Raw genomic sequence first — 23,447 nt, 5'->3', positions numbered from 1 at the left:
TTTTACCTCTCCCCTCCACTTCCCACCTTGGGAGGCTACTAAAAGGCACAAGTGGCAATGCAATGACCTTGATGTCCTCAGACACAAAGCACAAAGCAGGGCGTTGATAAAATGTGCTCAACTGAACAAACACTATAATATCTGGACGGAACAAGTGCTCTAATTTTTACCCAAAGCCTGAAGTACATGCATTTGGGAGGTTTCTTTCTACCTCATTTTCAGACTTATTCTTATGTTAAGGAAAAAAAAGTTTGTTGTAGAAATATAGAAAACATTAAGCAAGCAAAAAAGACAAGAAAAAGTATCTGTAATCCCTTTGCTTAAAGATAACTGCCATTAACATCATGGGTTATATTCCTGGTCATTTTTCCTATGCATAAACACTTTTAACCACAATAGGATTCTACTGTTTTGGAGAAACAGCACACCCAGTGTTTTGTAACCTACTTTTCCCACGTACTATTATATTACTGTCATCTCCATGTTATTAAATATTCTTCAATATCTCCCCACCGCCTCTCCCACCCCTGTGGCTGCATAATAAATACCCTTCTCCATCTCACTTCTCCCAGCAAAGGAGGAAAAGCTCTTAGTTCCAGCTTAAATGTTTTCTTTCACTGAGAGTGGCATGGCCATATATACACTACCAAATGTAAAATAGCTAGCTAGTGGGAAGCAGCCGCATCACACAGGGAGATCAGCTCTGTGGTTTGTGTCCACCTAGAGTGGTGGGATAGGGAGGGTGGGAGGGAGAAGCAAGAGGGAGGAGATACGGGGATATATGTACACGGATAGCTGATTCACTTTGTGATACAGCAGAAACTAACACGCCATTGTAAAGCAATTATACTCCAATAAAAATGTTAAAAAATATATTTTAAAAAATCATCATGTTGTAGACCTTAAGCTTATACAATGTTATATGTCAATTATATCTCAATAAACCTGAAGAAATTCCATTAAAAAAATGTTCTCTTTCACTAATAACACACACTGACAATTAAGACCTCTATTCCAAAGGCAGGCAGCGCAGCCCATACCACCTTCTCAGTTATCAGCAAAAACATACTCTGGAACTCAAAATCAACAGAGCTCAGCTCACTCTAGTTACAGCTTAATTCAAGAACCACGTTCATTTATCCTCAGAAGCTAACAGGCGAGGAGGAAATACAGCCAGTTCCAAGTTTAAAAACCAACTTACTGTTAATGACAGCTGCTTCCTAATCATCACACACAGTATACAAAGCACAAAAGGAATGAGAAGAAAGGATAGAAGGAAGCAAACTGATGCTCGGTTTTGCTTTTTTTTTTTTAAACCCCACACTCCTTCCCCTTTCCTTACCGAATTGCCAGTAAAGATGAAGATGAAGTTAGCACTCTAATGACACCCAAAGATAAACCACTGATTAACTGAGAGAGGAAAAACATGGAGACTTAGAAAAGAAAGCACAGGATATTTAACAGATTCCCATTCTTCAAGAGCTGAAAGTAGCTAGGAGAGTCGGAAGTATGTAGAGCTTCTAATTGAGCGGGATACACATCCACCCACTTTTTCTCATGAATTGTTAATAGTGAGTGCTTATGAAGCAAAATAAGTCTCTAAGTAGCATCGGCTTGCTTTCATTTTCTGGGAAAACCAGACCAAAGTGACTTCCAGCACTAAAAAACAAAACTTGATACATGTAAATAAAAACGAACCCTTTCGATACAAACATCTTCAGTTAAACAACAGGAAAAGTTAGTAGAGAAGATCTTCGTCGTCTGCTCCATTACCTGGGACCCAAGCCTGTCTTCCCTGGAGTCCCCACATTGGTGACACCTAACGTGGTGGCCAATATGTACGTTAAAAACTTTAAGTCACACAGATGGCCAAAAACCTGTTTAACTTTGAAGTTTAAAACATTGAAACAGATGCTCAACTTGGGCAGCTCCATGTGACCCCCAGCCAGGTGGGAGCGCATTGTCCATCTTTCTCGCTGCAGCTGCCTCACTCCTATGACAACCCACAAGGGCAAGTCCAGCTTTACAAAGAGCTCTAAAAGACACGAAACGTGATCCAGAACTGCGCCTGAGGAGACCAGGAAGAGCCCGGCCTTGAAGAAGGCTGAAAATGGGAAATATAATTAAAATATGAAAACTGTATTAACAAAGGCAAGACCAAGAATCAGAGGCACAAAAAAGAAAAGAAAAAAAAAGAATCACAAGAGGCACAGCTCAGGCCCTTGTCACTGTTCCACAGGGTCCCCACCCGAGTCTGGTCCCTCAGTCCGGAGGGACCTAGTCACACAGATGGAACACACTGTCTCCATCTGGAAGACAAAGGTGACCACAGAGGTGACCACAGAGGTGACCTGAGCCACGCAAGTGATCCATCAAAATTTCACTTCAGGGCTTCCCTGGTGGCGCAGTGGTTGAGAGTCCGCCTGCCGATGCAGGGGACACGGGTTCGTGCCCTGGTCCGGGAGGATCCCACATGCCACGGAGCGGCTGGGCCCATGAGTCATGGCCGCTGAGCCTGTGCGTCTGGAGCCTGTGCTCCGCAACGGGAGAGGCCACAACAGTGAGAGGCCCGCGTACCGCAAAAAAAAAAAAAAAAAAAAAAATTTCGCTTCAGCATTATCTGGGAAGCCCTGACAAGTCCCGGGTGATGGGCCACCACCCTAACCAGCAATGGGACTATTCCCTGGGTGTGTTCATCCCCTGCATGGGGCCACCATCCCTACAAACCCCGCCAAGGGGCATCTTCACAGGATGGATTTCACATCGCAGCATTTTACACTAAAAGAAAAGTCATTTTTGAATGGCCCTTTTTTCCTGGTGAATAGGAAGCATAAAAAGAATACGAAATCTCTCAGTGGATGCTTGCCTGCCAAGAAGTCACCAAACAGTGAATTTGATGACAGCAAGGGAATCTGATAGCCTCACCATTAAACCTGGCCAGTTCTGAATCAATACGGGACTCTGAACTCAGGGACAAAAAGTCGACCAAGACGTCAAATTTAAGCTCATTACCTGGGACGTGCTTATGTAATACAGCTCTTCTCACCTAAAGCCTAATTCAGGCCACACGGGTTCAGAATAAAACATTATGACTATAGGAGATCTTATATTTTCATGAAATAAGTGTCCCAGATCTCTAAGCACTGCTTTTCTCTCTGCCGCAACCTGAGCCGCGGTCTTGCCTCAGGAACCAAGAATATCTCCAGCAATTTGATACCCAGGAGTAGTGATGATTGCTAGTTTCTCTCAAAGTCAATGACAGCAATCATGAAACGATCTGTACAACACAAGTAGAATGATTCAGAAGTCCTTACGCATCCAAGAAGAAAGGATGTGACAGTGGTTCTCAAAGGACCTTTCCTGTGTGTTTGTATGTTTTGGGGGCTTTTTCCCCCAAATCCAAATGCTTGTCCCTCCCCCAAATTTTAATATGTTCTGGATAAGAGGAACCCTGAAAAACTTGGAAAACAGATGATTCCTGATACTGCCCACAATGAGAAATATCACTTTAAGTGTTTTTAGTAAAGAACTGACTTTTTTTTTAGTTAATAGGAGGATATTGTTTTCTAAATCTAGTTTCTTTATCCTCATCTCTAAATTATCCTCCCATTTCTATATTCCACCAACAAGCAACTCCCAAGCCAACAGTAACATCATTAAACAGAAACAGTACAAACGTTGCCACCTGTAGTCGGAAAATGAAATATATTTGTTTATACTGTGACCTGGAAGAGAAACAATATAAAAACAGAAAGTAACACTGTCACACTTCTCATGCTCTTCCTTAATCCTAGATCTTAATACTTATCATCATCATATGACTCGTTTATCATTTTAATCCTCTTTTACATGGACTGTCAAAAGATCACTATGTAGTCAGGTGTATTACCAATTCCCAAATCTATCAGTAGGACAGAAACACTTATTCAAAGACCTACCACATCAAAATGCTTAAAAACTCCAGTTAGGGTCTCTTTTGACTGCTGCTACTTGTCCAGGACCCAAAATTCAAGAGCAGCAATAAAACCTGTTTGAACGTCTTCTTAACTCAAAATTAAAAATTTAATATGATCTCAATCTATCGCAGAGAAATTAATTTTTTTCTTCCACCAGTCACATACTACCATGTTTTTATGGTATTATATAAATAACTGCACAATACAGAAAGGTTATGAATTATCAATGAACATACAGTTTCTTCCCTTTGGGGTGCGTGCAGAAGCAATGTAGCAGGAATTCTAAAGTACTGCTGTGATGATGTCACATTCCAAAACCATTCTTAACGTCAGAGGTTTCTTCCTTGAGATTATTCATATTTCTCCTGAATGTATACCAAGCATATGGATGCTCCCGCAATTCCCAAACAACTTTCCAAGGAAGTTTCCTGGTGATGTGGGCACTCGCTGCATTGAAGAGACAGGTGCCCAGGCCCCATTCAATCACTTCCCTTTAAATTGCATTCTGGGGACTTCCCTGGTGGTCCAGTGGTTAGGGCTCTGCACTTCCACTGAAAGGGGCATGGGTTCAATCCCTGGTTGGAAAACTAAGATCCCGCAAGCCTCATGGCGAGGCCAAAAAAAAATAAAATATAATAAAATTAAAAATTAAAATTAAATTGCATTCCACATGGAAAAGAACTTGCAGTCATCTGAGGATTCCCATTTGCCACTCTCCTCATGCCTTTGACCAAAAAATTGTATTCCGTAAGGAAATACTTTTCAGTGACGACATAATTCAAATAAACATTCTGACTATAAAATTCAGCAGACTATACATTAGAATGTCAATATCTTGCAAATTCCATAGACTCCTTGAAGCAAAGAAAAACCAACAGAGAGGAGAATTTAAAACAATACATTAGGGCTTCCCTGGTGGCGCAGTGGTTGAGAGTCCGCCTGCCGATGCAGGGGACACGGGTTCGTGCCCCAGTCCGGGAAGATCCCACATGCCGCGGAGCGGCTGGGCCCGTGAGCCATGGCGGCTGAGCCTGCGCGTCCGGAGCCTGTGCTCCGCAATGGGAGAGGCCACAGCAGTGAGAGGCCCGCGTATCGCAAAACAAAACAAAACAAAACCAATACATTATATTGGCCGATTTTAAAAACTGCTTTCAAATGTCACCATAAAACCTAGGCCCTTTTAGGGTCTGTTTCTCAAATGTTAGCAGTAATGACACAGATGTAACGGGGGTAGCCCGTGTCCTAGGTAGAGAGTTCACCGACCAGCAGGGATAGGCCTGACTCAGGCAGGCACTTGGAGCTAGAATGAAGGGACAAGGCTTATGTTCCTCTGAGAAGTGGCCTCTCAGCATCCTCCTCCAGATCCAAACAATACCCAAACTGTAATTTCTGAAAGCAATCTTGTGACCATTTTTTTCACGGCTGCAAAGATGGCCTGCGGGGTTTCTCAAGTAATCTCTAGAAAACACACATGGACCACATTCCATAAATTAACGACTATTCTCAATTACTCACATGTGGCTAATCAGGTGGCCCAGCAGCTAGGTTCCCTGTTTCTTCTCTGCTGATGTCCACTTAAGAGCATTTCCCTTATTCTAGCCCTTTTCTCTAAGACAGAAGAGCAGAAATCTGACTGGCAGTTGACTTTAAATTATTGACTGGACTTTCCTGGTAGCGCAGTTGTTAAGAAGCCGCAGATGGGGTTCGATCCCTGGTTTGGGAATATGCCTCAGAGCAACTAAGCCCGTGCGCCACAACTACTGAGCCTGAACTCTAGAGCCTGTGAGCCACAACTACTGAGCCCATGTGCCACAACTCCTGAAGCCCACACGCCTAGAGTCCGTGCTCCGCAAAAAGAGAAGACACTGAAATGAGAAGCCCGTGCAGTGCAAAGAAGAGTAGCCCCTGCTCACCGCAACTAGAGAAAGCCCACAGACAGTAACGAAGACACAACACAGTCAAAAAAAAAAAAATTACTGACTGATGGCGCGTGGTGTTTGAAACTGATGACCCAGGGTTATCCCAGGCTTCCAATTAGAGTAATTAATGAATTCTAACACATCCTTCTTTTCATATTTTAACATCTCTGAAATAATGATGCTTCATGAAATCAACAGTATTATCACAGCTTGACAGCTTTTCTTTTCTTAGTGGTCGATATAACAGTGGTGCATTTTAAAATTGACAGCATCTTGGAGTAAAGAAAATACTATATCTATGCCAAAGGTTAACCTTAAATGCTTGTTATGAAGCGGGTAATTACATGCAAATGAGCAAGAAGACTCCTAAGGCTATAGGAGAAGAAGAGACCATGGCAACTGTAGCACAGCTGCCACATCTCAAGGGCCACGACTCAGACCCATTAACTTGCCAGGTGAGAATGTAGCCCCAATGAAGTCAGATTTTTACCATTTTCCATGAAAATTCCCAAGATTGAAAACACTATGGAGATAATACTGAGCAGAGTCCCTGGTCAATTGTGGCCAGAAGCCATCAGTTTACAACCCCTGACATTTATCTCTTACATTATCCTGAATAACTTAGTTATGAAGACTTTTCAAGTACTTGGAAGAGAGGGAGCATGTTAAAAACTAGGGTTGTGGAATCAACAGAACTGGGTTCAAATCCTGGCTCTACAACTTAACTCACTCTGGGTCCTTATGCAGGTCACTTAACCTCTCTGAGTCTCCACTCCTCATCTGTAAATCACAGCATACCTCACTGGGTTCTTACAAGAATTAAATGAGACAGTAAGTGCATAAAGGCTTAACACAGTGCCAGGTGTAGAGAAAACATATGAAACGTTAGCCAACTATCCTTATTTGCATAAAATAAAGAGGGAGGGTGTCAAAGTACCATCCCACGTCAGCCTGGCCTTCATCTCTATGCCATTTGTTTCATTCTAACCACCAAAAAATGTAAATGCCGCATCTAAGGAAAAAGTTATCGAACTTGCACTCACCAGAAAATCTTGTAAATAAAGGATACCTTTCTGAGATGCTGTAATAAAAGATTTCAGAAGGTAACAGCAACATTCACGAGTAAACTATGCCAAAATGTGCTGCAGCTTGCCAAAAAATAAACAAAAACAAAAAACCACCAAGGCACTAAGCCAAATGCAGAAACTAGTCCAAACTGTTCTGATTCCAAATCAAATCTGATCCTGGGCCCTGAATCAGAAATTTGGTTAATATGCTAATCCCTCCAATACCGAAAGCCCTTCGTCTGATAGCAATTTCAAATTTGATTACCTCAATGGACTTAATTTGAATCCGGGTGAATATGAACTATAATTCACCAGAGGAACCCCAGCCAGAAAGGCACAATAAAAAATAAACAGCACATGCACTCGCAAAGCCCACATTTAATCCCTTTCATTTGACAAGCTGGACAGACCTAGGAACAATGCCCTCTGTCTTGGCATCCCGCGATTTTCTGGGTTAATGCAATGCTTCATCACCAGCAGTACTTAGAGCTAAAGAGTCTTTCTGTGACGGGATACAACTAAGTGCATGCGAAACACACAATAATGCTTTTCACCAACCTGCAATGAAAATACAAACTTTTATGAAATTTGCTAGGTATGAATGCCTATTTAGCTAAGAGGTTTATAAGGTGACTCTTCCACACAGCAAGCAAAATATCTTTGTTTGTGATGATCTACAGCACACCAACTGTATGAGCTGAAGTGAACGCCTTGGGAAAACAACCCTGCAGTTTGTTTCATCAGGCATCTACTTTAAGAGCCTGTTAAAATCTTCCATTTGTTTTCTTACACAGACTAATTCAGGAAGACAAAACAAGCTGTTCAAATTCAACAATTTCTTGTTAATATTCCACGAAGGCATCCCTGATCTTCCGAAGGGCAACCTGACAGCATGAAACCTCCCATAAAAAGCAAATACCATAGAAATGTGAAGTCATCAAAACAGCCCTGCCTTTTTTTTCCTCACCACTGGTAGGACAAGCTGAAAAGGGAAGACAGATGTGACCTGTCTTTTGGAATAGTGTGTGGAACTAAATAGTACCACCAACATGGCCACCACTCAATCAATCAATCAATATAACGTCCTCATCACCTCTTGCCATTCCCTATACAGCCCTAAATACTCCTCCAGCAACATACAGGAGTGAACCCAGTCATACACAAACACACACACTCACACACCCTGATTCTGTTTACATTCCATCCTTCACTTTCGCCCTAGACACCAATTAAGATCATCAGTATTAACTCACCTAGACAAAAGTGGTAAGATGTGCTCTGGGTAGATTCTGACACTAACTGTAAATGCAGACAAAGCAGAAACTACACTGACATGCATGTGATTCATTTATCCAGCTGCATTTCCCAAAACGCTTTTTTTCCAGGGATTTTTAAGAATAATCATGTCATTTTTTTAAAAGACCTAAGATGAAAGGCAGCTGTCTTCATGCCCCTTTGTTTGGGAATGTGTATCTCACCACCTTTCTAAAAGCTCACTGCCTGCCCTCTACCGCTACTAATTAAATGGAGAAGTAGAGAGTGAAAGAGTAAGCTCCTCAAAGAGAAAACAGGGAGAGGAGATCCCCCTGAGTAAGTGAAACAATGTTACTTTTCACCCATCCTCAGGTAAGTGCACAAAAGGAGGGGAAACATTTTACAAGAGCCCAGCATGGCAAAATGATCGGAAACGCCAATCACATTATTTGCATTGCGATCATTGTTTGATAAAATAAATACCACAGCAAGCTTTACCTAGCACCATTAAGGGGGGGAAAGAAAAACATACCCACAACACCTTCTCCACCCTAAGACACCTATACCATTACACACTTACGGAGCGCGCACGCACGCACGCACACACACACACACAGCCAGGGTGGGAGAGAAGCCATAACGTGGTCGTGTCTCTCTATTAACCCCACCCCTATCACCAGAGAAAGAGGGGATCTCAGAAAAGAAAGCAGAGGAAGAAAGAGAAATCCAGAAATCCTTGAATTTCCAGACGTTAACTTATCATGAAATGCACAACCAGGATAGGAAATACCTCCCCGCTGAGTAATGCCTCTTGGGTTGTAAATTCACCTCTCGAAAGGGGAGCCAGACCTGAACGCGCGCCCCGCCAGATGGCAAACCCCTCCTACCTGCTCCATCCAGCCTGCCCGTCACGCCGCGCCAGCGACAGCTGCCCACCCCACTTCTGGCAGAGCAACACACTAATAAGAGCCGAGCGTGGCTGGTCGGGAGAGGTCTAAGCAGTGATGTAGCAGTATCTTCTCAAAAGGGGGGAGTGGGAACCCGCGAGGAGAGAGTGAGGGTAAAAACAAAGCGCTTTCCTGGCGAAACGACAGCCTCGGGGGCGTGGCTTACTTAATTCGCTTCATCAATAAAAAGGATCAATTGAGCTTTCCTCTCTCCACCCACCCCGGAGGTGCTGGATCCCAGAGAGGGGGAAAAAAAAAAAAATGGCAGGGCTGCAAGCTTCCCCCAAGTTTCCAGCAGCACCTGCCCCCATCCTAGATCTCCTCCCCCCACCAAAAAGACCCCGAAATCCACACTCCTGGCTTTAGACTCTGCAAGACAGAGGGTCGGACACGCACAGCTCAGAACGTTTCACTCTCTCCCACCGTAACAAGCACACACTCATCAGAACACTTGCTGACACCATCATTAGAAAGTTCCAGGGGAAGACAATCCAGGTTTTGCCGCGGCCCCGGGCTCCCCCGCGCGGCGCGGGTCTCCAGCCGCGACCCAGACGTGACACACGTCATGGACTCCCGGGCTGCAGGGGCGAAAGGCGGAAAGTTGCCCCACAGCCCCAGGAGACGCGGCTTGGAAGAAAGGAACACTTGGGCTGAGGAGCGCACGCGCCCTCCTTCCACCCAAGGGCGGGGAGCGGCGAGTGAACCCCGGGCTCGCTGGGCGTCGCGCCGCTTTATTTACAAACAATGCGCAAGGCCGGGGGGGAGGGGCGGCAGGCTCAGGGCGGAAGAAGCGAGCACCCCACCGGGACCCCGCTCCCGGACGCTCCCGCCTTTGGGGTCCTCCTGCAGGCGCGGGGAACGCGCACCCAAGGGGTGGTCCCACTCCCCACTCCCTGCCGCCGTCGGACAGGAACCTCCCGGGGAGTCCCGTCGGGAAGGGGGCGCCGCTCACCTCGTCTTCCGAAAGTCCGTAGACCGCCTCCCCAAGCCCGGTCGCCATGGAGCCGGCCCCCCGCACGGGATCAGACGTGCTCCCGGGCTGCTGGGCTGCGGCGCGGGCGGCCAGGTCTTCCCTCCTTCTCCGGGGCCGTCCGGCCCTGCGCGCGTCCCGCCGGGCGCCGGCAGGTGAGGGAGCCCGAGCGCGCGCGCCCCGGCCGCTGCCTGCACCGCTTCCTCCCGGAAGGCTGCGGGGCCTTGCGGGCCGGCGGTCCCGAGAGCGCGCCGTGCAGCGGGCGGCGGCGGCGCAGCGCCAGCCGGGCTTTCCCTCCCTCCCAGCTCGCCCGCAGCTCTCCGCCCCTCTCCGGGCCTGCTCTCTGATCTCTGGAACCCGGCTCGCCCGCCCCCACGCTCGCTCCCTCTCGGCCCCCGCTCTCTCCGCCCCCTCCTACGCCTCCTCCCGCCCCGCGCTCAGAGGGGATCCTCCCCGCCTCGCCGGGGCGGGCACACGCGCCCCCCAAGCCAATCACAGGCCGGGCTGGGGGGCGGGCCGCGGGCGCGGGGGTGGTGGAGTTCGGCCCCAGTGCCCACTCCACCCCCTCGCTCCCCTGCGGTTCACCGCGGGCTCCCCGCGGACTCCCCAGCCGTGAAGCGGGTCTCCTCGGAGCTGACCCACCCTCTCCTCCCGCTCCCGCTTTCCCTCTGCTTTGGGGAGCGGGCGGGTTGGGCATTTGGGGCCGCTGAAGGCATTTTCCACAAGAAAGTCCATTTCTCTTCCCCGAGGTCTTTTCACCAAGACCCCTGAGCTCGCCTTAATTGTTAAAGGGGGGGAAGATGGATGTTTCTGGACCCCTTTAAATTGTTGGCAAGCCCAACTTGGGTGCTTTGTCGGCGCCCCGGAGCCGATCCGCCCGGCCCGGCCGCCAGCCGGTAAGAGGCTGCCCCGGTGTGGCCGCAAGTCGCCACTGCCTTGTCAACCTTACACGGAACAAAGCCAACACAGCGCCCGCTCCGAGTACACACCCACCCACTCGAAAACAGCGTGATTCTTTGAATAAAAGGCAGCTCTTTTGTGAGCCGCAACGTGAAATCTCAGACTCAAGTTTAAGGTAATCCTCTGCATATGCAAACCATTAAGACGTCCTATTAGCCACGGTAGGATTCTTCCCACATCCCAGCTACTGTTTCTCTAGCAAGTAGTTCATTTAATCCATCAGGTTTATAGGAACGCCAGAGACTAATTTAAATAAGAGAGAAATTCGTCACTCGACTTTTTCAGGAAGCCTTTCCTTAAATTTAGATGTTAAGTACAGTTGTGGGTTCAAAAAGAAAACAGAAACAACATGCATTTGCCTCTGAAAAAACATCAAAGTGCCCTCTTTGGTATTCGCAGGGTGCCTTTAGGATTTTCATTCAAGTTAGTTGTTTCAGAAAGCAGAACTCACGTGATCCAAACCGCAGCTACTTTGCTAAGTATCTGTTTGTGCCCATCTAGATCGTTTTCGAAAGAAGGGAAACACTCATCTTCTAACGTAAGCTCTCCTTTGCCTCCCTACGACATTACTGTGGCTTAAATGTGTGCCGTACTCAGGATTTTCTTTCAAGACAAAGCCTCTTGGAGTCAACCCCGTACTCAGAAGCCTTCCCCACCTATCTTGAGCCATTAAGTCCACAGTACTTAGATGCCACAAAAGCCCAACTGAGGAAAAAATCATCTTTAGGGAGGCACAGTTCTCTGTACATTCTGTCCAGACCAAAGTTTTTCAACCTTTTCAGGCCTAGAATATTTTTATTTTCATAAAGATTTACAAACACACACACACGCAGGCACACACCCCAATTCTAATATGCTCTTCACCGTGCCTGTGAGTTATATAGTATAGGAGTCCTTGCGTCTTTATCCTCGCTAGCCAGGTCTTTGTCAAGTTCTGTACAGTTTATATTATGGGAGGGAGGGTAATCTTTTTAAAATTTTTCTAATAGAAAATTATGATTTCTAATTACACAGGACACCCTTCCTACGGCCCTAGAGGAGCACAGTTCTGGACTTTATCTTTGGGTGAGGCTGTATCATCTGGGAGCTGTAGGAGTGTGTCCTACTTCCTCTCCCTGTCCTGTTGCCATGATTCTGCTCCAACAACCCCACCAGGGCAGTCTACACCTGCCTGCACTCTGGGGTCATGCCCTTGGCTTTCCCTAAGGGATGATTATGAGAAACCACAATATGAAACTTGCCTTATGTCATGTATTGTAGAGGTGTTTATATAATCATGATCTTTCAGCTAGGTGGTTTGTGACCACCTAGAGGGGTGGGATGGGGGGTGGGAGGGAGGGAGACGCAAGAGGGAAGAGATATGGGAACATATGTATATGTGTAACTGATTCACTTTGTTATAAAGCAGAAACTAACACACCATTGTAAAGCAACTATACTCCAATAAAGATGTAAAAAAAAAAAATGATCTCGGCCTCACAGCAAAAAAATAAAAAAATAAAATCATGATCTTTAACGTTCAGTGTTTCCTGTAAGAAGATAAACAAGACATTTATTTCAGACCTAGGAGGAGAAGCTTTCCTCTAAGGAACTGGTAAGCTTTTCCATGACGGATGACAAGAATTATTTCAACTAATTTTGTTTTGCTATTAACTTTGGCCACCAGGAAACTCAGGACCCATTTTATGGCCCTAAGTCATAAAAGAACCCCATAAACAACAAAATCAATCCCCTGTGTAATTATGTACCAGCTTTCCCCCAGTACAGTGGTTCTCACCCCTGGATACACATTGTTATCATCTGGGGAGCTTTAAAATGACCAGGCACCCAGTGGCCAGCCTAAGAGAATATGATTTCTTTCGTTCACAGGACCGATGTAACTTTCATAGGAGCACAGGCAATGGTAATTTCAATAGCTTCCCAGGTGATGCTAATGTCCCTGCAAGATTGAGAATGGCAGGCCTGACCAGTGGTTCCCAAACTTGGCTCTACAGAGGAACACCTGGGGATGTTTAACATCACTGCTCTGTACCTCCCACCCCCTACACAATCTCATTTAATTGCTGCCGGGTGCCAGGTGGGCATCAGAAGTTTTAGAAGCTCCCCAGGTGATTCTAATGCACAGCAAAATCTAGGGATCTCTGGCTTAAACTGATATTCTTTACGTTTTCCATGATCTTTTCTTTTTTTTTTTTTCAGTTTAGAGGTAATTACATGTTTTAAACATACTCAAATCCTTTGTGGATGTAAACAAATATACTTGGTTTGACTAGTATCATGAAGCAGTTTTACCCACCCCCTACCGCTCTGAAGTCTCAGATTAGTCCAATTTCTTGCAGGAGGGTAGTTCAGGGAGCACAACCCTTAAGAGAAACTCTTCTGCAGTCTTATCCAAAGCAAAACTGTCCTTTCATCCTCCAATCAGTTTCACGTCTACTTAACAATTACATAGAACCTAACTTGTAGATTCATCTCTGGAATTTCTTCCATTTTGTTGCCCTTGGAGGCTGCCTTTAACATCTTAGATTTCATACTGTGGGTGCTTGGCAAATGCTGTTCACTTGGATCACCAGAAATGAAAAATTAGCAACAACAATTTTAAAGTACAATGGGTAATCATAAATAGGGAACGTTTTGATGCTAAGCCTCTACAAATTATTGAGTTGGCTTAGCAAGCTATGTATGTCTTAAGCCTGGGAAGTGCCCAAAGAGAACACACAGTGTCACATATCTCTGCGTGTTTCATATAAATAACACTGTATTTTTTTTCTTTTCAATTTTTGGTATTTTGTATTCTTGAAAAAGAAAGCTCATGAAGCAAACATTTTGAAGATGGACATGTACCTGTAAAACCCGGTGTCATCTTGGAATTTAGCGACATTCATTGACACAGAGAGGAATCCCACAGATTTAAGGTGTGTATGATTATACAGGCAAATAAACCATACTTCAAACTTTTGACAAATATAGAGGTGGGTAGCAAAATTTACAATGACTTGTAAATAGCTAATCATTTTGTATAAAAATAGCTAGGCTTTTTAAGAAACACATTTTGAACACCTGTGTGCTATTCATTCTAGCACCCTAAAAATAATAAAATATCTGAGATATAGGTACATGATTCCAGTTTTTTCCAATCTAACAAAATACCTGCCTTTTATCTGACTATATTAGCTATTTACTTTTATCATTTATTATTTCTGAAATGTTTGATTTGTTTTCACATTTTTACTGTTTTCTTTCTTATTTTTCATGCATCTTTTTATTGAATTATGTTGTTATTGTTCTTTATTTTCTTATTATATTTGGGATGTTAATCACTGCCTTTCTGTTCTTTTCCTGTTTACCTTGGACATTTTACATGCATACCTTACTTGACAAATCAAAAGTTAATATCTTAATCCCCCATCTGAACAATACAAGAAGCTTAAGACACTCTTTTCGGTCATCAACTCCTTACATGGTATTACTGTCCAATTTCTTTCTGTACTTTTTTTAAACCACCAAATTAGATATTATTGTTATATACAATTTTTTTAGCTTTACCAATATATTTTGTGGTTTTGTTTCTAAGAATTCCTTGTTGCTTCTTAGACATTCCTTTGAGATCATTTTCTTCTTTAAGGACACCCTTTTAAATTCCTTTAGTAAAAAAGTCCATCGGTGATAAACTCAGTTTCTTTTTATCTGAAAATGTCTACCCTCATTCATGCAAGATGGTGAAAATTATGTATTAGAAGCAGACTGAAAGCCATTGTGGAATGTAGAAGGATGTAAATCAATGCTGTTAATGTGACTAGTGTCACTAATTTTACCCACCCCTACCATTCTGAAGTGTAGGTCTGAAATTAATTTATTTGGGGGTTTTGGGGGGAATGGAACCACCCTTAAGAAAAACCACTCAATAGTCTTGCCCAGGGTAAATGGTTGTCTCATTCTCAGTGCTTTGCAGATGCTGTTCTTCTGATTTCTGGCTTCCATTGTTGATGATGAATGGGCAGCTTTTAGTCTAATTACTGTTCCCGTGTAGGTCATCTGCTTTATCTTTAGCTGCTCTTTGTTCTTGATGTTCTAAATTTTCTATGATTTGTCTATATGTGATGTTCTTTTTATTTATCCTGTCTAATTATACTTTGCACTGTGGATTTAAATCTTTTATCCTTTCTGGAAAATGCTCAGTTGTCATCTCATCAAATATTGCCCTTTCTGCATTGTCTATATCTGTCCTTCTGGGACTCCAGTTACCCAGATGTAGACCTTCTAATTCTGTTGTCAACATCTCCGAACCTCTTTAACATACTGCATGTCCTTGTCTGTCTATGCTGCACTCTGAGTGATTTCTTCAGCTCTCTCTTCCACTTTGGTAAGTATTTCGTCGAGTCTAATCTTCTGTTTAACCCATCAGTTGAGTTTTTTATTCAATAATCAAATTTTTCATGTCCAAAAGTTCTACTGACATTTTTTCAAATCAGCCTCGTCATTATTTCTTTTTTTAAAATATTATTTATTTATTTATTTATTTATTTATTTATTTATTTGGTTGTGCCGGGTCTTAGTTGCGGCAGGCAGGCTCCTTAGTTGCAGTTTGTGGGCTCCTTAGTTGTGGCATGTGAACTGTTAGTTGCTGCATGCATGTGGGATCTAGTTCCCTGACCAGGGATCAAAGCCAGGCTCCCTGCATTGGGAGCACAGAGTCTTAACCATTGCGCCGCCAAGGGAGTCCCAGCCTCGTCGTTGTTTATAGTTTTTTATTTTGTGTTTCCAAATTTTATTTCATTAAACATTTCATAACTAATTATTTTATATTTTGCTAAGCCATATCTAAAAGTTTGGAATATGTCTTCCATAGTTTTTGCTGACCCTTGCTCATTGAGACTTCATTCCACGTATGTTTAATGTGAATTCATTTGGTTGTGATTTTATTTGGTTAATCTTTGTCTATGGCAACCCAAAGTGGCTTTGTGTTTGTTTCTGCTAAGGGGACGCTACCACCCTGGGACCACTTTAGCCCCATTTGGGAGCCTCGGTTTCATATAGAAGCCTGAGGTTCAGTCACTAGCCCCCCAAATTAGTCTCCCCTTAATTACAGTGTTGATACAGCATTTACTTGCTGCTTACTGCATCATTCTTTGGTTTCAGGTAACTTTTTTAGGGTGGAGGGGTATGGAACACATTATAACTGTTCAACAGATATACACTTCCTCACCTCCAGGAGGAATAAATGTTCCTGCCCCAATGATAATGCACTTGACCGTGTAATGTACTTAGTCCAATGGAATATGAGCAGAAATAGCAGTGTGACTAGTTCAAAACAGAGGTCATAGAGGCTTTGCAAGTTTTTGACACCTCTTCTGTGCTCCTGCCCTACACCATGAGAACATTCCATCCCAGGTGAGGGTCACTCCTTAAACCTGGGTACCATAAGGACACACAAGAAACAGCCCTGAACTTGACCTGCAGCCTGGAGCAAGGTCACCCAAATTACAGCTGCCAACAAGCAGTGTGAACTAGAGATAGATATTTATTGTTGTAGCCACTGAAGTTTTGAGATTTTTGCTACACATCATTATCATTACCAAAGCCAAAGCTGACTAATATATGAAACCTCCGGGCCTTCATTTGTTACTTAACAAAAGCCTAACAATACATTTTAAAAGTCAGGATAGTTTACAGCAGGGAGACCCTTCAGGGTAGCTAGACTGACCTTATTTACAAGTGAGGCACTTGAAATTTAATGCAGTTATGTTCTTCTACCTAAAAGAGGCAGTCATATTTGTTCTTTTAAATAATGCCTTTAATTCTTATTCATCTCCATTAACTTAGTAAACTTTAAAATCAGACACCAAATTCTTATTTCCTAGAAATTTGGAAGTGTATAAATTAGTTTCCTATGGCCACTGTAACAAACCGCCACACACTTGATGGCTTAAAACAATAGAAGTGTATTCTCTTACAGTTCTGAAGGCCAGAAGTCTGAAAGCAGCATCACTGGGCTGAAATCAACACGTTAGCGCCCTCTCCGGAGGCTCCAGAGGAGAATCCATTGGCATCTAGAGCTGCATTCCTTGTACTTCTCTGCTCAGGACCCCTCCCTCTATCTTTAGATCTGTCTCTCTCTTCATTGAGGTTGTCATATCGCCTTCTCTTCCTGTAGTCAAATCTCCCACTGCCCTCTTATAAGGACACTTGTGAGGTCATTTAGGGCCCACCCAGACAATCCAGGATAATCTCCTCATCTCAAAATCCTTAATTTAATCACACCTGCAAACCCTGTTGCCAGATAAGGTAAGATTCACAGGTTCCAGGGATTAGGACCTAGGTATTTTTGGAGCCCATTATTCAGCCAACCACAAGTAGTGTGGTGAATTTCAGTCTATACTTTGCTGGGTGCCACAAATGCTCAAATATTTGAGTCCAATTTTTTGGTAGAAAGGGAATGATTTTTTTTTCCTCCTCACATTGCATTTTCATTTGCAAGAAACAATAAATTATATCCTTCGACTCTGATAGAAGTTCTGAAACAACTGCTTTAATTAACAGTTTTGACAAGTTTACTGACTTTTTAAAAAAATAATAATCTAAGTGACTTGAAAACTCTCTACTTAAAGGGTGAAATGTGTCCTTTCTTTTCAGAACTCCTTTACCCCACTGATAAAATTTCGAAAGTATGCTTCTAAAATGACTTTCTCTACTTTTATTATTTGTATTAAAAATGGGAAGATTGAGGCAAAGTTAGTAAACAGCGAACAGTTGTGACGCTTTCCCTAACAATGTTGACATAGCTTTCACTTGTGTGCTGGAGAAGGGCTGAAGTGGAGGTGGGGGCATTGAGATGATGTAGTTCCCAAAAGATTGGAAAAGAGAAAGATTTTCACACACTAGAAATCCTCTTTGATTATTAGTGGCTTCACACTTCATGAGTTAGCACTTGAGATAAACCAAACCAACTCACACAGCTAACAGCAGGGGACGAACCCCTTAAGTGTTCTCTACAATTTTTCCCGTCTCTCACCTCTGAACGCAGCCCCCATACTGCTCACTGCCTTCGTTCCCCCCACCTCTACCCCTACGTCCTTCCAGTGTTATGGGCTATTCTTTCAATGTCACTGATTATGTCATAATTTTATCCCCATCAGAGATGACTCTTCCACCTACTCTAGATTCTGTTCACCAGCATCTCCAGAACAACCCCATGGAATGTTCCCCAGTCTTATCAAGTCAATACTATGGATGTTGGTGGCCAGCTGCTTTGCCTTGCCAAGGAGGGCAAAACTTAAGAGAACAGGATTAAAATACTGGAAAGGAAAAAACCCAAAGGTTTGACCACATACTCTGTGAGCAAGATAGTGGAGAAACAAGACCTTCCCATATTGCTGGTAAGAATGCAAAACAATCCCTGTGGAGAAGAATGTGTCCATATCTGGCAAAAATTACACTGATACTTTTAATCCAGTCATCCTACTTCTAAGGCTAACAGCATTGGGTAACTATGAAGTGACATGCATTTGAAATATCAGAAGGTTGGAAATAACCCCAGATATCCCTCAACAGAGAAGTGGTTGAATCAATTACTGATCCATCCACACAATGAAGTACTAGGTAGTTGTAAAAATAAATGAGGATCCTCTCTCTATACTGATACGGAGTATCTCAAGGTTATATTGTTTAACTAAGAGACAAAGAAAGCAAAGTGCAGAACCATGTTTATCCTGGGCTACCATTTGGATGCAAATAGGAAAACATGCCTGAATCCGGAAGTACAGACAATATCATCAGGGCTCTGGCACTTGGCTCTGCTTGTGTGTACTTGGCTTTATTCTACAGCCTGGTTCATTTTTTTTTTTTTTTTTTTTTGCGGTACGTGGGCCTCTCACTGTTGTGGCCTCTCCCGTTGTGGAGCACGGGCTCCGGACGCGCAGGCTCAGCGACCATGGCTCCCGGGCCCAGCCGCTCCGCGGCATGTGGGATCTTCCCAGACCGGGGCACGAACCCGTGTCCCCTGCATCGGCAGGCGGACTCTCAACCACTGCGCCACCAGGGAAGCCCTGGTTCTTTCTATATAATAAATGAGAAGCTTGCTTGCAGCCCAAGCTGTTCTATCAAACCAAGGTAGGTTCAGCCTGGGTCACTGTCCCACCCCAGTGCAAGGGGCAGGGGAGGACAGAGTAGAGTAGTTGACAGTGCTACGAGGACCACATGGCATGAGAGCAGGGAAGGACCGCGAATGAAATGGGGCCATTGAACACACAAGGGCAAGAGATGCCCACACAGGTTTAGACCTTTAAGAATGAGGTGATGGGAAGAGACAATCTCAAAGTTTGTCCAGATTTCAAAATTCTGTGAACTATGTAAGATAGTAGACAATCGGGAGCCTTCTTCTCTGGGGTATCAAATGGAAGCAGCTGTAAGCATTTCTTAAAACTTCATATCCAAGAACTCAGGGCAATTTACTGAATTCATGTTTGGATTGCATCAGAGTCTGCTTCTGGTCTCTCCACTTAACCTACTAGATTTTTCAGGGAATTTGAAGCCTGTCACGCGGAAACAAAGCAGGAGTTTAGAAGGTGATTCTGAACTGTCAAAGTGGAATAAGATCACCAGGACTCACACCTGTGCTGGGACAAAACAGCTCTTGGTGTTATGTTTCACGCCCAGAGAACTCTCCCTCTGCTCCAGGCAGCGTGGATGCCTCTGGAATTCTCTGGGGCCAGCCGTAATGGAGAGCTGCAAGAAAAGGGCAGGTGTTACTTATTGAAAGGAGGCTAGTGACCAGAGAAGCACTTCGGGACAAGCAGCAAGCCTTGTACACACTGGCTGCCTGCCCATTCTTAGCATTTACAGAGACTGGCAAAGCATCCAAGTGAAAGCAAAATTTCTGGGCATCCGAAGGCTGTGATGGTGAAGAATTTCAGATTATCTGAAGCCTCCCCACCTGTTTCAGCAGGAAGATTTCTAAGACCATTCTTACTAACTACCCTTAGGGAATGTCACAAAAACAATTTCTCTTCCTCTCTTTTCCTTTCTCCTAGAACCGAGTATCTTTGGACCACGGGGAAGGAATCTTCTCCTTCTCATGGGTGAAACAGAGCCTGGGGAAATGGCCTTGTTACCTTCTCATAGATAATTCCAGTAAGCCCTGCTAGCTAATGGCCACTCACTCTGCATGGTCCGCAGGATCTGCCCCATGAAGCCTCACCTCCAATTAATATAAAACAAACAAAGCTCCTATGCTCTTACAGTAACAGAAATTTCTCATAATCATGTAAACTCAAGTTCTTTATAAAATAATCAGAAGTCTTGTGTTATTTTATAGCATTGGCTACCCTATGTTAAAACTGCAGCACATTAAAAATACATTCCGTTATATTTTTCAGTTTATCATTGAAGTTTCAGTTTAGTAACTGTAAAGCACTTCTTTGAGGCTTGTGGCATCCTACCTCCTCCTTCCTGTTGCCGCCTCGTCAGACCCCCACTCCCCACACACACCTATGCTGAGTGAAGACTTTGGTGCCTGATTCTTTAGAGGTGGATTATTCCATCCACTTCTATTCCTGGGATATAGTGAACAGATGCAAAGAGGTCCATCCAACCTCCCGGCTTCTCAGGCCCTTGACCTCCTCATTTCCAATTGCCTTTTCCTCTTCTCTACATCTCAGACTTTGTCAACATCCAAATTGCTCCCATCTCCAAAATCAATGGTTTAAATGCCAACTCTGATCACAGACTCTCACACCCCAATTTAGAATCCCACATGTCCCTTGTCATCGTCAAGACCATTATCCTCTCTGCTGTCTTCTAATTCTGAGACCTCTTGGTAATCATGTCACCACCCTCTTGGTCTAACAAATTCCAGTCTCTCATTTCAGTCCTGTTCTTGCAATTACTCCCCAGTTGTGTATCTCTGTCTTCTGCTGTTTCTCTTTTATCTGAGCCTGAACCTGGGTAGCTGAAAATCACTGAAGAGAATAAATAAGCCCAAGAGTTTCTGCCCGCTGTGAATTCATAGTCTCCAACTCAACTGTGCTCTCATATTCCCGATGCCCCTTCTACTTCCTCACTCCCAGTGGATGACTTTGATTCCTGGTTCTAGAAGAAAACAGAAACCATCAAAAAGGCCTCCCATGACCACACCTAGAAACATCTCCTCAACGACAGCCACATCCTACTTCTATCTACTCCTATTATGGATCAGTCATCCCAAGGGGGCCTGGACCCCATTCCCTCCCCTCTCTAACCCACTGGATCCTTTCAAACAGGCCCAGTCTGTTCATTACATTCTGGAACACCCAGATGAATACCCTCTGAAATTTAACAGAGGTGGTTTTAGACTTGACACCATGGACAGTAAGCTTGTGAAGTTTGGCCCCAGAAATGATATAGCCTCAGAAGGAAAATTAATTCAAGACAGTTTTTAGTTAAGTCAGTGGACAACAGATTCAGGGAGGGCTCATACTGTCCATCCTCGCAGCAAAGACACAACCTTTGGGGGGTCTCACTAGGACCCGTCAACCTTTGGAATTTTACACCATGAGGGCAATTTCAGTGTCCCATGATACAGCCCCCTCAAGCCACCATCAGGATATGGGCTTGGTTGGCAGTGATCTGACCCAGTGTGATAAGCTATTTGTTCTTGCCCTTCAGCTCTGGCTTTATAAAGGATATTTTATGAACGATTTATCATGTTATTATGAAAGCTGTAAGTCTACACAAACCATCCTGGTCTTTCTCTTAGATCATAAACACAATCCTTTTCATGTTTTGCTCCAGGTTCTCTGAACTGGCTCTGTGTACATATATGCATGTGTGTGCCTGGAGGTAGGTGTATTGTTTCTTCCCACAAGTAAGCATGAAGATATAGGTAGCAGTCTGATGCATTTCCTAGATTCATGGTCTCAAAAGCCAATTTTGGGGACTTCCCTGGTGGCGCAATGGTTAAGAATCCGCCTGCCAACACGGGGGACACGGGTTCAATCCCTGGCCTGGGAAGACCCCACATGCCACGGAGCCACTAAGCCCATGTGCCACAACTACTGAGCCTGCGCTCTAGAGCCCATGTGCCACAACTACTGAGCCCACGTGCCACAACTACTGAGCCCACATGCCACAACTATTGAAGCCTGTGCGCCCAGAGCCCGTGCTCTGCAACAAGAGAAGCCACTGCAATGAGAAGCCCACGCACCACAACAAAGAGTAGCCCCTGCTCGCCGCAACTAGAGAAAGCCTGCACGCAACGAGGACCCAAAGCAACCAAAACTTAAATAAATAAATTTATTTTTTTTTAAAGCCAATTTTGCACTTTTCACGCTTACTCCACCCCTACCCCCATGTCATCCAGTTCCAGGATGGTTGTGGATATCTCAAAACAAAATTCATTTCTTATTTTCTGCAGTTTCACAGAAAGATCCATGACAAAGATTGCTCAGGATCTAGGAGGAACACTATATCAGAATGAAATAAAACAACGTGTAGGTGTCATGGGTTCAGGCATGAATTAAGACAGCACCTTCTATCTCCCTCTTCTTACCCATCCAGGCTATGAAACATTCCTGCTCTGAGCTGAATTTTGTGATCGCTCTTGCACCACTGTGTTTAAACAAATTCACAGAATGTGATGCTTAACTCCTACACTGAGGTAAGTAAGGAGGATGTTTTTGTTTTGAATATAAAATCACATACTGGTCAGATTCCCTAGCCAGAATGAAATGAACGACTGTATCCGTTAATGAAATCATTTGGTTAAAAAGCAAAAAACAAACCTGAACTGCTGGGGAAATATCTTCACTTTCCAACGTTTGGCGTAAGTAGTCTCCAAGAGATACCATGGGAATTCTAGTAAACAGATCTTCCTTTTTATTAGTCGATCAAAATGAAATAAAATAAGAAAGACTTCTGCATGGGAAAGAGCAATGGATTTAGTGTATCTGGTGTAGAAGGAAGGAGAGGGCTAAACCAGTTAGGATAAGAAACCACGGTGTGGAGCACAGCCAAGCCTCGAAGATTTCTTTCATTATCTCCTTATCCTGGGAAATGGACTTTGGAAAAGTTCTGTCAGGTGGCCCGTTAGGAACCTCACTTCCATCATAAAAGACTTTGCTGGACCTCAGTCAATCTGCTTGTTTATGACCTGTTCAGATGCAGGCTACTGGAGGACATGGGGAACCGAAATATTTCCATGACAACGGTTTTTAATAAAGGGAAGGAAATGCTAGATTTCTTTTTTATGATCAAACTGTTCTGAAATAAATAATTGGTTCAAAAAGGTTATTCAAGAGGGTTTTTTTTAGCCACATAATGTTCCAATGATTAGGTAAAAATTGAAGACTGAGATCCAAGACTCCTGGCTCCTGCTTAAATACATGGACCATGTAATCACT

At 43.9% G+C, this 23,447-nt stretch overlaps 1 protein-coding gene across 3 annotated transcripts in view; it reads right to left on the bottom strand.

Moving 5' to 3' along the window:
- Positions 1-10,210, bottom strand: part of NEDD4L (NEDD4 like E3 ubiquitin protein ligase) — a gene marked incomplete at its 5' end in the record, with an annotated part of 347,403 nt that extends 337,193 nt beyond the window's left edge. For all 3 annotated transcript variants that reach the window (XM_079718200.1, XM_079718201.1, XM_079718202.1), the window contains one exon: positions 10,096-10,210. In XM_079718200.1, coding sequence (XP_079574326.1) covers positions 10,096-10,143 — 48 coding nt within the window. The remainder of the gene's footprint in view (positions 1-10,095) is intronic.
- Between the last annotated feature and the right edge of the window lie 13,237 nt (positions 10,211-23,447).

The sequence above is a fragment of the Hyperoodon ampullatus genome (assembly GCF_949752795.1).
Source record: "Hyperoodon ampullatus genome assembly, chromosome: 13".
Classification (NCBI taxonomy): domain Eukaryota; kingdom Metazoa; phylum Chordata; class Mammalia; order Artiodactyla; family Ziphiidae; genus Hyperoodon; species Hyperoodon ampullatus.
The sequence above is the reverse complement of the archived record's forward strand: the minus strand, read 5'-3'. Positions and strand labels throughout refer to the sequence as shown.